The 14792-nt window shown below is 33.0% G+C and overlaps 1 protein-coding gene and 1 non-coding gene across 2 annotated transcripts in view; one reads left to right on the forward strand and one right to left on the reverse strand.

Moving 5' to 3' along the window:
• Window positions 1-808: 808 nt before the first annotated feature.
• Window positions 809-899, reverse strand: Trnai-uau. Its single transcript is given in 2 exon segments — window positions 809-844; window positions 862-899. It is a non-coding gene; the product is annotated as a tRNA-Ile (tRNA).
• A 372-nt stretch (window positions 900-1271) lies between these two features.
• Window positions 1272-14792, forward strand: part of LOC124354091 (TATA element modulatory factor) — a 66707-nt gene continuing 53186 nt past the window's right edge. Inside the window, exons 1-3 of the mRNA XM_046804297.1 lie at window positions 1272-1658; window positions 4459-4616; window positions 7101-7241. Of these exons, the coding sequence (XP_046660253.1) occupies window positions 4481-4616; window positions 7101-7241 (277 nt within the window). The 5' untranslated portion in view covers window positions 1272-1658; window positions 4459-4480. The remainder of the gene's footprint in view (window positions 1659-4458; window positions 4617-7100; window positions 7242-14792) is intronic.

Genomic DNA, 14792 nt, shown 5'->3' on the forward strand with positions numbered 1-14792 from the left:
TTCAAATTATCTTTCAATTCAGTTTATAAAGTTTAATAAGTACAATTTTTAGTAAGCATTAGGATCAGAACATTTATTTGTTGAAAACACACATTGTTATAAAAATTGTCATTTTTTAAAAGGAGAAATAAAATTAGCTACATGTAAATAAATTAGTTATAATGTATATAGGTATGATGTTATCGTAATTTTGTCAAACAGCAGCATAAATTTTGTGTGAATAAGATTACTTAAATAACACTGAGGACATGCATTTTTAATGTTTGACGTTTTAATATATCAATAAATAAAATTATTCAGTAAATGAAATTGTAACTTTGTACCATTATTTTATGTACCGTATTTAGTAACATTGTAAATTAAATGACTGTCCAACTTCTTTTCTTGTAATGTTGCATAAGATCAATAAAGAATTCAAACGTTATTTTTAGCAATAAAGTAATCTACCTGTATGTTTCATGATGAATATTTTTTATGTATTAATCACAATATGTATAGGATAGGAACATTTTCATCCTTAAGTAAATCTCGAAAAGAAGATAAATTCCTCACTTGCATACAAAATTAATCATTAATATTAAGGGCAAAACCTATAATCTAAAGAACATTATGAATTTAGTACCAATTGAATCATCTGAAACCATTTGGAATTTATATTTTAAATGCAATTTTTTGTACACAAGATTTTTGTAAGTTAACAGCGAAAAGTTTTAGTCAACGTAAATAATAAAAACATTAAAATGAACGAAATAATTACATTAATTAATAAAAAAAAAGAAGAGAGTAGTAACGTTAAGCAAAAAGTTAATGCCCCAGGTGAGGCTCGAACTCACAACCCCGGCATTGCTCACGACTACTGTCTATAAGTACCGTGCGCTAACCGATTGCGCCACTGGGGCAGGCGATGTTTAGAGAATTTATACTGCTACATGAAACCAAGTCGCCTTTTTGACTAAGTCTTGATGTCTATTTTATGATTTTTATAACAAAATGCATATACTATTATAATTTTTTGCATCGCATATATGAGTTATATTTATATATACCAGCAAATGTTTACAGTCCTAAAACATTGTATTAAAACTACCTCAGTTACTTTGCCAATAAAATTACGCGTTAGTTTGTATTCATAAATATTGCGATCACAAATGTATTAAAAGTAAAATTAGATAACAGAAAAACTATATTTAAAACAGCAGATGTATAAAGATCAATATTTAAATTTATGTTAGTTAAAATTATTTGTTCTGAATTTGACTACCGCAGTTTGCAATCAAAACGTCGACTGCTTGTACAGAATGCTGATCTGTCATGTCTTTTTATCTCTATTCAAATACTGAGATTTATTTGTTTATTTTATGTGTCGTGAACATTATCTTTTATAACGCGAAACCAAATTTGTATAGTTGGTTGTGATGTAGGAAGAGGTTAATTTTATTTCAATTATCAATTCTTCACGACTTCGGTCATAATACGTTCTTTAGATTGTAGGTTATAAAATATTATCGGACCAGCTAATGGGCGTATTGTAACTTAATTGCTTATATAGTTTTAATTTAATAAAAAAAATATTTGTTTATATATTGTCACATAGTCATAGATGATATTTCAGAGCAAATTGCGGTATATTACTATAAACTACTTCATTCAAAGTGAAGGTAAGTTTGTCTCTTTAGAATATAATAGTTTAAGAATATTTTAAAACTGTATTATTTTAAAGGCTTAAAAGATTACTTTATCATTAATTGAAGAAAATTTGTATTCGTAAGCACAGTGTATTTATTTCTCATTGATTGGTTTAATGTAAATTTAGGAGGTAAACTCTAGGCTATCTGAGCTGTAGCTTTGTAGACAGTCTTTCACATTCAGAGAGAGATTCTCAGGATTGTCACATCTCCAAAATTCTTGGATCATTACAGTTGAAATTTTATGTCCTGTGTCATTTACAGTGTGTTGTTGATTTGTGATAAACATGTAGGTAAACAATAACTTACTCAATTTAACCCTATAAGTGACAACCAACAAATTTTGTTATTTGATAACAGTTTGTACAGTAGTTGACACAGCACATTGTCCTTCTTATGATTTGTAAGTAAGTTGCAGTTTCAACTCAAAATAAACAATATACCATTAGAAGGATGTGATTCTAAGCTTTTATTTTCATGCATAAAACATTACTGATCAGTATGGTTTTGGGTATGAAATATAAAAGTAATTATCAACATTTTGTAATTGCCTGTATTTTCACCTCTTGCCAAGCAATGACGATGGAATTGTTGGTGTTTTGAAAATTTCACTGAGGTTGTCTGTTGTAGAACCTTGTAGTTTGCTCGGTACTTTGGGATTATACCGACCACACCCAGACATGAATCGTTATTTGACATTTTGCTTCTACTGATTACTAGATTAGCGTAGAACAATATTTCGTCAATATAAAATAGGAATTGTCTTATCGCAAACCCCTCCCCACCCTCAGACAGAGGTCAAAGTCGAGCGGTCTAGTAGATAACGTGATTGCAGAGTCCCGCCGCCCGTTCAGCTGACCGGTGCGTCGCTTTGTTGTACGTCCGTGTTTTACCTCTACATTTCTCCAAACACAAAGATTCAACAAAAACAAACATTACCAAGTCTTTACTAAACTCTTTATTGAAAAAAACACTCAAAACTTGTTTTTATTCTTGATCATACTCCGCCACCAAAAATGCGAGTGCCTCCGGCCACTTGACGCACCTTTGGTGCTGCCCCGCGCTAATGTGGACGAAAGAAAAACATCCCTTGAGATAGTACCTATCAGTAAAATATCAAATTCTAGAGGGGCTGACCAGAAATATAAATTGAATTGTAATGGAAAGGCAATTATGAACCGTGCAAATCATGTGATGCCGCGCCCTGCCCTAATCGGGATTATCGAGACAGATAAGATAACAGTGACAAGAATACCGATCACAATACCTGGAAATGCTTGTAATTTTGTAATTAAACAGTTGTTTTTTCGTTCTATCATGTTTGTTTCTATAAATTTATATTTTTGTGTTCTTCATACTGGTGTGGTCGGTATAATCCCAAAGTACCGTTCGCTCCATTGTCAACATCTAACTTTGTCGAAAAAGTGTTAATTAATCATTTTACAATGTATTGTTTTAGATCTATTAAATTTTTATATATAAGGTATATTTAGCACTGTTTTTGCTGTCAGTTAGTATAAACAAAAACTGGTCATAATTTAGCTCACAAATCAACTATGATGTGGGGTTTTTTTTAAATTTTATTTGCACTTCGTGAAAGCTGACAAGTTTTAGTTGGATTTGAACTTTGTAATTCTCTACATCAGATATTCATTTTTAGCAGCTGGTGAAAGTCTGGCCATTTCATAATCTTGAGATGTCAGTCCTGTGGCAGCACGCCTGTGTATTTAAATGTGTTTATTGTCAACTGTTTTATCTTAAAAAAATAAATTTCTTCTATTAAGTACATTAGGATTTTACTTGTCTTTATTAAGTTCTTTTGTAATCAATTTAGTAGTAAAAAATAGTGTTATACATAACATCAATTCACAAATTTATTTTAAATGCAATTCCAGAAATCAGTTTTTTTAGTTCCAATTTAGTTTTTTTTATTAAGTTTTTAATCAATTTCATAAAGAAGGCTCAGTAACAAGTGAGACCGGCTTAATCTAGTTTTACGCTGTAAGGTGTCTACTGCAGTCAATGTGCTAATTCAGTTCACAATTGGTTCTTCAATGGTGTTTGCAAATTGTATATTTCTTTTATAATGTAATTGGTACGTGTGACATTTAACCCCTTTGAGTGCTGCAGCATCACTTATTTTGATGCTATAAACAGTGCATAAAGTGCCAGACAGCATATATAATTTTGTCGTTTTGGATTTTGATTTTATATAGTGCAATTTTATTTGAGATACTACCTGAATATTCAATTGTTTCCAAACTATCAATACATACAAGTTGCTTAATTTTGTTTGTCTGTAAACAGCTTTATAATTACAAAAATGTCAGCTGACATAGTACTTGAACGAAGCATATTCTATGCTGTATTTATTCTTTATGTACTGGTAATTATATATTTTGGTAAAATTGCTAACTATAGTGTATTCTTAATCTCACTCCTAAGTTGTTAAAGTACTGTATTTGATTGTTAAATTAAGCCATCATTGTTACAAACTGAGAAAATATTGATTAAAGAAATACTTAGATTATTAATTAGTTAATATTTTGTGCACATTGATTTCCATACTCAGTATCATAGTTTACTCAATGAAATGAATTAAAATAGTAATTATATCATCAGAAAGGCTGGTAATTTCAAAAAAACTCTTTTACATATTTCAAAATTTTACGAATAATAAAAATTATTTTATTAGTCATCTGGCTGACATTTGTCATTACATTTTTCATAAATTTATCTAGAAACCCACCTTCAGAAGTTGTACTGTTGGCAGGTGACACGTGTTGCAGTACTACATGGAAACAATGAGTTGGTTTGACGCCACTGGGTTCGCAAACTTAGCCAAAACAGCTCTGAAGGAGGCCCAGAAGACGATTGATAAAGCGTTGGACATCAAAGAGGAAGATGTGGAACACAACATCCACAGCAGTTGTGAGTATTTGAATAGTTTGATGTGTACGTATATTTATAAAATACATTTAAAAGCAGCACTTGTGGCACAATGTAGTTGTATGGTAGTTCATGAGATATGACTATAGTATTCTTAAGTTGGTTGGACATGTGGCATTCACAGCCAATAACATTATTATAGAAGTATGATCCTCTTTCTAAGAGTGATACTTTAGATTTACCATTGCCATTTAATCAGACTTAACCATTTAAAACAGTCTATGTGCACCATCTCCTAGATCCGAGTAGATATGGAGTTCTTTGTTTGAGGTTGCTTGAAGTTTGTTTAGATATAAGAGTTTTGTGAAGTATCTAACATGTAAAATGCACATTAGAATCAATCCTTCTTTATCTTGTGAGAAACATTAGGGTCTGTAACTAATAAGACCTTCTGCAAAATCTACTTTCCTTAATTTAATTTTTTGTTTTCAAAACTTTTTTACCAAATGTATGAAATTTTCAATTTTACTTAATAGTAAAATTATCAGTAAAAGTATAAATTGTCATGGGATTTTCATCAAATTTCTCAGAAGATTGGGGAGCTCAATCTCCTGGGCACTGCTGTTGCCATGTGTTAGTGCTATAAAATGCTTTTAATAAGTCTTGCTATAAAAATTCTCAAATTTCATGTGACTTGGAGAGTAAGAAGCATACTTTGGACTTTTGTTTGACCTGATTAAGGTCTTTGACCTAGTCAAGCACCAATTTCTGCTTAACAATGTGGAAGCCTTGGTAATTAATAAAATTTGCAGCATATTACTGGCTTTATTCATTTCTTATTGTTTTCCATCAATATGAATTCCTTATTTGGGTGGTCTGAACTGTCTGAGAAATCATTTCAGAAGAGATGTCCTTACTGGATCCTACAGGAGTTTATTTTTGTACGGGTTATACGTTTCTCTGTATTTTGTCAATGATATCCCTAAGAGTGTGATTCATGCAAATCTGTACTTGTACTTGGATGATACATGTATTCAATAAAAATTGTCATTCATCAGAGATTGATGTCTTTACGGATGGGAACTCACTGCTGTTTGTTATATTACAAACTGTTTTTTGCTAACCTTCTCTTGTCACATTGATGCAGTTGCTGGCCGAGTGGTCTGTTCATTCTTAGGAGACTGTCCTACACAGATGGTCAGACTCTACTCACTGCATACTTATGGTTACATCTATCTCATTTTTCAAATCCGATGCTTATATGTGGAGCTTTTGATCTGAAGAATTCCTACATCTTTAAATTGCAGTAAAGAACCCTAAGGATTATCTGTTACCATTCCAGGTAGAGATCCTACAAAGACAATTTCTGCCACAACAATATGCTAACCTTCCCTTCAATTTACCCAATTAGCATTTTTCATAAAAACCATCAGATTCCTCCCCCCCCCCCATTTCAACCAAGTTAACCCATCTATTGAGATATAGTAACATAATAATACAAATACACAGAACTTACTTCTTTCAATTAAAATAGATCCTCTACAATTCAATTTGAAGCTCTTTTTTCTCTGCCACCTTTGAAATCCTTGACTAATACATACAATATGTTAAGTTCAAAAGTTTTAAAATTAAAAAGTAATTAATTTAAACTTTAATGAATCTGATCAATGAAGAATATTAATGTATTCAGGACTATTAATGATTCTTTGAGTTAGTTCTAATATGTTTTTTACTGTATATATTATAATTTTAGCTAGTTTTTCATCTTAATGGCTGTTTTAATTAATATTGTAAAATGAAATTTGCCTGTTACTGTTAATTTTTTGTATATTAAATCAAAATCAGATATTAAGTAATCAAGGATTCTTTATTGCATCAACAATACATCATATTAGAACAAATATTATGTAAACCCCCTGGTGTGATTTGTAATATCAGTAATTTTAAAGAAAGGAAACAAACTTACTTAAAATAAGAACAATTTATTGTCATATTCATATTGAGAGGTTTATTTTTAAATAAACTAATTTGGCTTCTTGATTTCTTGTTTCTAAGACAAATTGTTCTTGAGGACATTTACTTGAAGTTAGCAGCCAGCCCTCTCTCAACAGAATGGTGAACAGATGGGAGAGGAAGAAAGTTTTTTGTGATACCAAGAAAGTTGCAGCACATTGTCAATTTTACTTTACTAACTCATCAAAAAATTAGATTAAAAGAAAATTGTTTGTCTCAGTAAGAAAAAAAACAAAAATTCTTGTAATTAATTGTTTAGTCTCATTTCAAAAACTGTACTGTATTATAAATAACTTTTGTAAATACTAGTTTTTCTTTCTCCAGATTAATAGGGAAATAAAGCTGACTCCATTTATTTTCATTTTTTTCATTTAAAAAATTTGTTTACTTGTAGAAAATAAATTTGTTACCTAACCTGTAATTCTGAAAATAACTATGTATAAATCTATTTTCATTGAAGGAATGCACAGAAAATACATAAATTCTCTGACAATAACCGTTGTATGATTGCAGTGCCGTCTGCTGTGTCAGTGGAGGGGGTGCCACGCAGTGAGAGCGAGCCACAACTGTCAACTGTCAACAAGCTCAACACCAGTGCCAGTCTTTGGGGCTCCTTCACTGGCTCCTTCTTTGAGAACCCTAAGGCTCAAGAAAGTGAGATACCTTCTATTTCTTATCATCTAGATGTTCTGATGATTAGACAATTCAGTTGCTAGTAGCATTTGGCTCTGAAGATCAGATGCTGGTTAACCCATTTGCTGCGGCAAAAAAGTATAATTATGATTAATGGATGCAGAAAATGTATGAACCATTGTGTCATTGCACGACGACCACTATCTCAGCCGTACTATTGTGAGCATAGGTATGCAGGCACCAATAGGGGCCAGCCGCAGCGAATGTGTTGGCTGATTTAATGAAAGCATTCAACAAAGTGACTTTTCATGAGCAACACTCTTTCCAGTTAACCCTCTCCTTTCACTGTATTAAACCGTAATCAATATCAAATGCATTTTATGTACAGTAGAAGTTTTATAATTATATAGTTTGGTTAGTATTCTATAAGGATTTAATTCAATGTATATGTTTTGTCACTTCTATAATGTCAAATATTTAATGATATTGCTTTCCTGAAACAAATCATTGCTCTGTCTCAACTGTACTAGTATATCATCACTGTAAGTGCAAAAGGTCATATGCAAAATTAAATATAATATTTTTATTGGGGCTAAATGTTGCTATTAACCCTCCGGCTGGCGCGCATTTGAGCCTATTGGAGAAAACACAAAATTGTTATACATCAAATTACACTGCAGAATATGTTGTACAATATAAACATAATTATAATTTGACTTACCTGAATAATGGTGGATGTTTGATGGTCAGAACTCAAAATTTTTTTTTCAAAAAACATTTTTTTATATTAGGCCATTAAAAAAAAAATCAAAATTAATTTTATTTAAAAATCTAAAATATGCATAATGTTTACTTACTTATGCACAAAAAGAAAATACATAGTTATAAATACTTTTATTTACAAATAAAACTACAATTGAAAAAAAAAAACAAGACTATATACAAGCACTAACAGTTGCCGAGTCGCGTCACGCGGAAGTAGTCGGGAGCTTTTAGCGGCCAATAAAAGAACAAATATCCATATATATATATATATATAAGTGAATACATTATTAGAAGGCTTGGGATCTTGTGATTAAAGTGATATAACTTTTATGCGATTCGAGCGGTAATTATCGGAACTATGACGTAATTAATAGACGATGTTAAATGAGTCGTATATTACTACTCTGCCAGTTCACGGCGGGAAAAAATGAGTCGTAATTTACGACGTTACCAGCCGGAGGGTTAATGGCCTGTAGCAAAATATCTCATGTCATCAGGTGTTCATTTAGGATTTAAAATCTAATATTAAAAGGTTGTATGTTTTTGCTGTTAATTTTTGTTATTGCAAAACGTCGCATGTAATTTTCAGTGTGGTTATTTTGTAACTTTAATAGTTTATAAAGTAAAATTGTTGGGCAAAAGTGAATGAGACATTTTCCAGAGTTGTTTTAATTGTTGTAATTGTTTATTATGACAACAGTAGGGACATCATTTTGAACAAGGTAAGCATTTTTTTAGGTTATGTTGAAATTTTGTGTTTGTATTACATTGTTTAGTTTATAAGATTAAGTAGTTTAACTCATTAAAGAAACTCTGTAGATTAGTTCATATATGAGCCTAATAATGCTGTAAATAATATTTAAATGAGCATTTTGATGATTTTATAGCTTTTATTTAAACTACAAAATGTCGTATGTCAAGCACAAGTACATATCTAAACTAAAACTTCAAACAAACATAAGACTTTTTGCAATTGTTATAATTACACATTTGTATGTTAAATAATATAGATAAAACAAGAAACCTTTGAACTAGAGATGTATGTATGCTAATAAAAGCTATTTTAAAATAGGCCTACTGCTAATTTATTATTGAATCATACACAAAACAGTCTATAGCTGAAGTCTCAAGTCTGTTTCAGAAGAATACTGTCAAGAGGAAAACGGTTGGTTGTCCTAGCTGCTATTGATGACAAAGACGAAGACTTACCTGCTGCTGATGTCTAACATGAGTACTTACCTGCTGTTGATGACCAAGACGGAGACCTACCTGATACTGCTGATGTCCAACATGAGTACTTACCTGCTGTTGATGACCAAGACGGAGACCTACCTGCTACTACTGATGTCCAACATGAATACTTTCCTGCTATTCCAGAAGAAGTTGAGGTAGTGGCTGAAAATATTCCTGGTGAGAGAGAAGCTATGGTCCCAAAAAAAAAGAAACGGAAAAAAGGTGAAGATATAAATCCACGGGATTTGGATAGGAATATAACTTTGGCTTAAAGAAGAAAAGGAGAAAGTTATTTAGGATTGAAAAACCAAGATGGCGCTAAATATAAACTTGCCATTAAAAGGAATTAAAGGAAATTAAAAGTTAGGTGTGCTTGCAAAAATATAAGTAATTTTAACTGTAAAAAGGTAACAGAAAATGAAAGAAAAAACTGTTTAAGAACTTTTGGAAGGGCATTGAAAGTTGGGAAGCAAAACAAGCTACAATTGTGTCATTGGTGGATAAATCATAACCAAACTTTTGGTGTGGAACTACTGACATTGAGAACTATAAAAATATATGTTTTAAGTATTATCTAAAGGTGGGGGACGGAAGAGTGAGTGTGTGTAAAAAGATGTTTTTAACTCGTTCTCTTTAGGTGGAAAGTCAGTTCAATCTTGGGTTATGAAATCAGTTTTAGAAAAACCTTTGTGTGAAAAATATAACAATGACAATAATGAAAACCTCCAAACCATAACTGACATTAGTCCCAATATTCTAGCACCACCTCTAAAAGATACAGAAAAAAGAAATGGGATAAAACAGTGATTGGATTCTCTACTCAAAATGGAATGACATGACTAAGAAATACCTAGAGGAAAACAAATCTTAGCTCTTTAGAGGATATAGTATCTGCCAAGAGAAAGTATGCCATGAACATTGAATTTTTTTCTCCCCAAAAAAGATCAGTGTGAAACATGCTTAAAATACAATCTAAGTAAAATCACTGCTGAAGATTACCAGAAACACCAAAGGTAAAAGTGAAGGGAAATGACAAGATAGGTGCAGAAAATTTAAATGAAACCTTATTGTATGCAGTTGATGTCCAAAACGTATTAAAATGCCCAGATATAAGAGCATCTGTGGCATATTACAAAACTAAACTTTAAGTTCACAACTGGACTGCTTTTAATTTAGCAGCACATGCTGAAACATGCTACATCTGGCATGAGGGCAATGGTAATTTAGAAAGTAATTTGTTTGCTTTAATGATGGTAAGGTTCTTAAGGAAAGAAGTGGAAAACAAACCAAGTATTACTGAAATAATTATTTGGAGTGATGGGTGCACATATCAGAACAGATGTGAAACCGTATCAAATGCACTTCTTTATTTTGCCATGAAGAAAAATATTACTGTGTACCAAAAATATCTCGACCTGGGACACACTCAGATGGAGGTAGACAGTATACACATTACAATAGAGAAAAAACTTACAAAGCAAGAACATTACATACCTGCTGGCTACATGAGGGCAATTAGTGAATCAAGAATTGCTCCCAGTCCCTATTTTTTTAGAAAGTTTGACTTATAAGGACTTCTTTTGCTACTCTAATGGATACTACAAAAGTATTCGATCAGGATCTAAGAAAAGTGATCTTTATGTCACTGATTTGAGATGCCTTAAGTATGCGACTGATGGCCACATTTGTTGCAAATTAAACTTCTCTGATGACTGGTTAGAACTTCCTTAGCAACAGAAACCGGTGAGTGATGTGTTTAATTAACCTTTCCAGCGTTATTGACGCGGATCCGCGGAGGGCCACTACAAGCTCAAAACGTTATTGCCGTGGATCCGCGTTTTTCCATTCTTTATTTTCTTACTGCTATGTTAGTTGAATATTTTGCTGCTAGATGGTTCTAGTAGTCATGCGACATACAGACGGGTTGCCCTGCCTCGAATTCTGTTACAATGGGAGTGGCAGCTGCTTCTAATTGGCCAAACACTGTCTAGCAGGAGTTGCCCCGCGCCTTTCACAAAGTCATTGACGGGAGCTCCCGTCAAGGCATCTAGTCAGTTAGTTAGTGAGAAGCGTCCGGTACAGTTGGAGGAATTTAGCTGTGCTCGTGCAGCCCTAATACTACCCTTTCAAAAAACGAACGCTATCTGTGTGGCGGGTTGCGTTTACGTGCTAGCCGCTGAGATGAAGGCGCAAGAATCTCACTTGACTTTAAACTCTCGATTTCGATTTGCCGATTATTATTCACACATACGTTATTTTAAAAAACACGTTAAACAACAATATAACAACTGAAAAACAAGGATAAGTCCTATTATTGTTATTATTTGGTATTCTCTTATTATTTATTTACAATCACTTCAATAATATTTAATGCTTAGAATATAATTTTCTAATAACAAATGTTACTTACAATGATTGTTTTTTCATTGGAGTTCTTCAATTCCACTCAAGTTGTCCTCCTCTTCTTTCTGGGTCACTGTCACTGCTGTCTGTATCCGAACCAACTGATATAATAAGGGATTCTATAATATTGTCAATCTGGGGTTTTGCAGCTGCATAGTCCCTTTCGATTTTCTCTACGTGCTTGCACTTTACTGACTCTTCTGCGCTCATACTTGATATCTTGTCTTCGCATAGAGCTTTAGCTTGATACATAGTGAAAGATGTATTTCTCATAACCACATGATGTTGACTTCAGCCCAAATTAACTCAATGGGATTGAGGTCTGGGTGGTAGGGCGGAAGTCGTAAGATGTTATGACCCTGTAGTTGAACAGTTTCGTCCAAGGCGTACCGGACATGCCTTGGTTTATATAGCTGCACAAGTTTGTAGAGTTCAGGATAAAAGGATATCGTCGCAGAATGGTATTCCGCTTTTTGAAAGCCACACCTTCATATCTTGCTTCCTACTTTTTGAAGTAGGAGCTTTATTAATTTGTATGTTATGGTAGGGTGCGTTATCGAATACTAGTACTGAATTTGGTTCTAAATTCGGTAACACTTTTTCCTTTATCCACTTCATAAAAATGTCCTCATTCACATTGTCGTGGTAGTCTCCACTATGGTTGCTTGCTTTCCAACATGTAAAAGCATTGGGCAAGAACCCTTTCTCTCCATCTGCATGGATAATTATTAGTCTCTCGCCCTTGGAAATCGGCACGTGTAACCCTTCATTTGAGCCATTTGACCAAGTTTGGTTAGATACGTGAGACGATAGTATATAAGATTCGTCTAAATAAATTATGGGGCGTCCTTGCTCCCTGTAATTTTTCAACGCTCTCAAGTATGTTATCCTCTTCTCTCGGATTTCTGGCTTTTCAATTAATAATTTCCTATTGTTTGCCGTCCTTCTCCAAGTAAATTCCAGGTCCTTTAATACCCACCTAAAACTTTTCTCACAACCCTGGAAATATATTTTGTCCCTTAGCGCCTCCCTCAAAAGTTTTGCAGTCGGTATTCAATGTTTTTCAACACACAAAATACCGGGACACAAAACAAAATTCAAATAAAGAGACCAACCTTAAAATCCTAATAGAGAATCATGAACTGGATCAAACAGACAGCACAAAATTTCTAGGGTTGACGATTGACAAAAATTTAGACTGGACAAACCACGTAAATAGAATTTCATCCAAAATATCATCTGGATTATTTGCTCTGAGAAGAATGTCAAAGCTGAGCAATCTCAAAACATTGAAAACAATTTATTATTCACTCATTCATTCTCACATAAACTTTGGAATTAGCCTATACGGGGGGACAGTCAAAGCAAATCTCAATAGAATTCTGAAATTACAAAAACAGGCTGTCAGGATCATGTTAAATCTTAGATGGAGAGACTCAGTTAAAATTTATTTTGCTCAGCTACAAATTCCAACAGTATTTGCCTTATATATTACTGCCACAATCTTAACTGCAAAAGAATGTATTGAAATATCAGATTATCCTACTCAAAAATACAATACCAGGAATTCCAGATATAGAATAATTGGGCATCATAATCTTGAGTTCTATAAAAAAAGCCCAACCTACGTGGGACTAAAATTTCTTCAAAGATTACCTTGCCACATTAGATCGGAACAAACCTTGCCAAAATTTAAGAAAAAATTAACAAGTTACCTGACAGCAAAGGCACTTTACTCAATAGAGGAATTTTATGAATCAGAGGGCCCATTAGTTAGTTCATTAATTTGAAGCTTATTTTTAATAATTTAAAGTTCTCTTTAATTTGTAATATGAACTTGCAGAAATATAATGTTTATAGATTAACCATTATATATTATGTATGGCTATTTTAAATTGGAAAATATACCCAGAATTCTAATTTGTTAATGTAAAGATTAGTCAATTATATTGTATATACAATGCTGACACTATTCATGTATAAAATGTATACAAATATGAATAAAGAGATTCTTATCTTATCTTATCTTAACATGGAAATTGTCAACTATTCTACGTCGTTGACGGTTTTTGTTTGGTGTTGTAAAACTTGCCTCACCTATGTTACTAACCTTCAACTTGTTAAGTTACCTGTTTATTTTAGTCACAACTCGCTCTGACACTCCAGTTGCTGCAGCAGTTCTTTGGCGAGCCTTTGACAACGGAATTTTAACAGTTTGATGGTCTGCCTCTTCCTTCATAAATGTATAAACATTACTCACAATTTCGCGAGCCTGACTATGAATAGGCTTTTTTTGACTTTATTTCAACAGACATTATCGGTAAAAGCGAAGCACAAGCTACACTCAGCACTGTCACAAAACAGACTGATTGTGGCGAGTGCGATGAGTTATTTGGGCCAATACGATTCCTGAAAGGAGGCTTTTAACCATGAGTCAAAGGAAATGTTTTCGGGACGCAGCGCATAATGCTACCCCGCCACCCCTCCCGCCCATCACCACACACTCCAGGTCACGCGCACAGCTAAAGTCCTCGAACTGTACACGCATATGTATTTCGGTTATCAATAATTTTCTGTTGTGTCCTATTCTTTTTAAAGTAAATTATTCATATTATATACAGCAGTTTCCAGTATTTATGTAGTGTTTTTTTACCATTATTCGTGTGAATGGCGAATCCAGACGATTCGGAATTTGAAGATTTGGTAATTCTGAGCAATTACTTGGTCAACCCCAAACTTTTTAATATTTTACTACGGTCATAAGGATGTTATCAGAAAGCAAGAAACATAATTCAAGCCTTGCAAGGCTGTCCTACAGGTTGCCGAGCGATAAGAAGGTTCAAAGTCCACGTGATAACAGTGGCTTGCGGGAGACGCGCAGAATGTCAGTTGTGACAGCCTGCCACCAAATAAACACTCTTTGTCTACTTTTGTATTTTTCTAATTTTATTGGTTTGTAATATAGTATATGTTTATCTATAATACTGTGTTTCATTCCCATACTACTGAATAAATGATAAAAATATTAGTGACAACTACAATGCGATAATCTCAAAAGTTAAAAATTAGCCTAGGAAATCCAAAAAGGGCTAAACAAATTTTATTTACCGTTAATAACTCTATTTTGACATACAGAAACGAAAATAAATTTAACTTTACACATTGGAAATT

Source organism: Homalodisca vitripennis, chromosome 2 (genome assembly GCF_021130785.1).
Source record: "Homalodisca vitripennis isolate AUS2020 chromosome 2, UT_GWSS_2.1, whole genome shotgun sequence".
NCBI lineage: Eukaryota > Metazoa > Arthropoda > Insecta > Hemiptera > Cicadellidae > Homalodisca > Homalodisca vitripennis.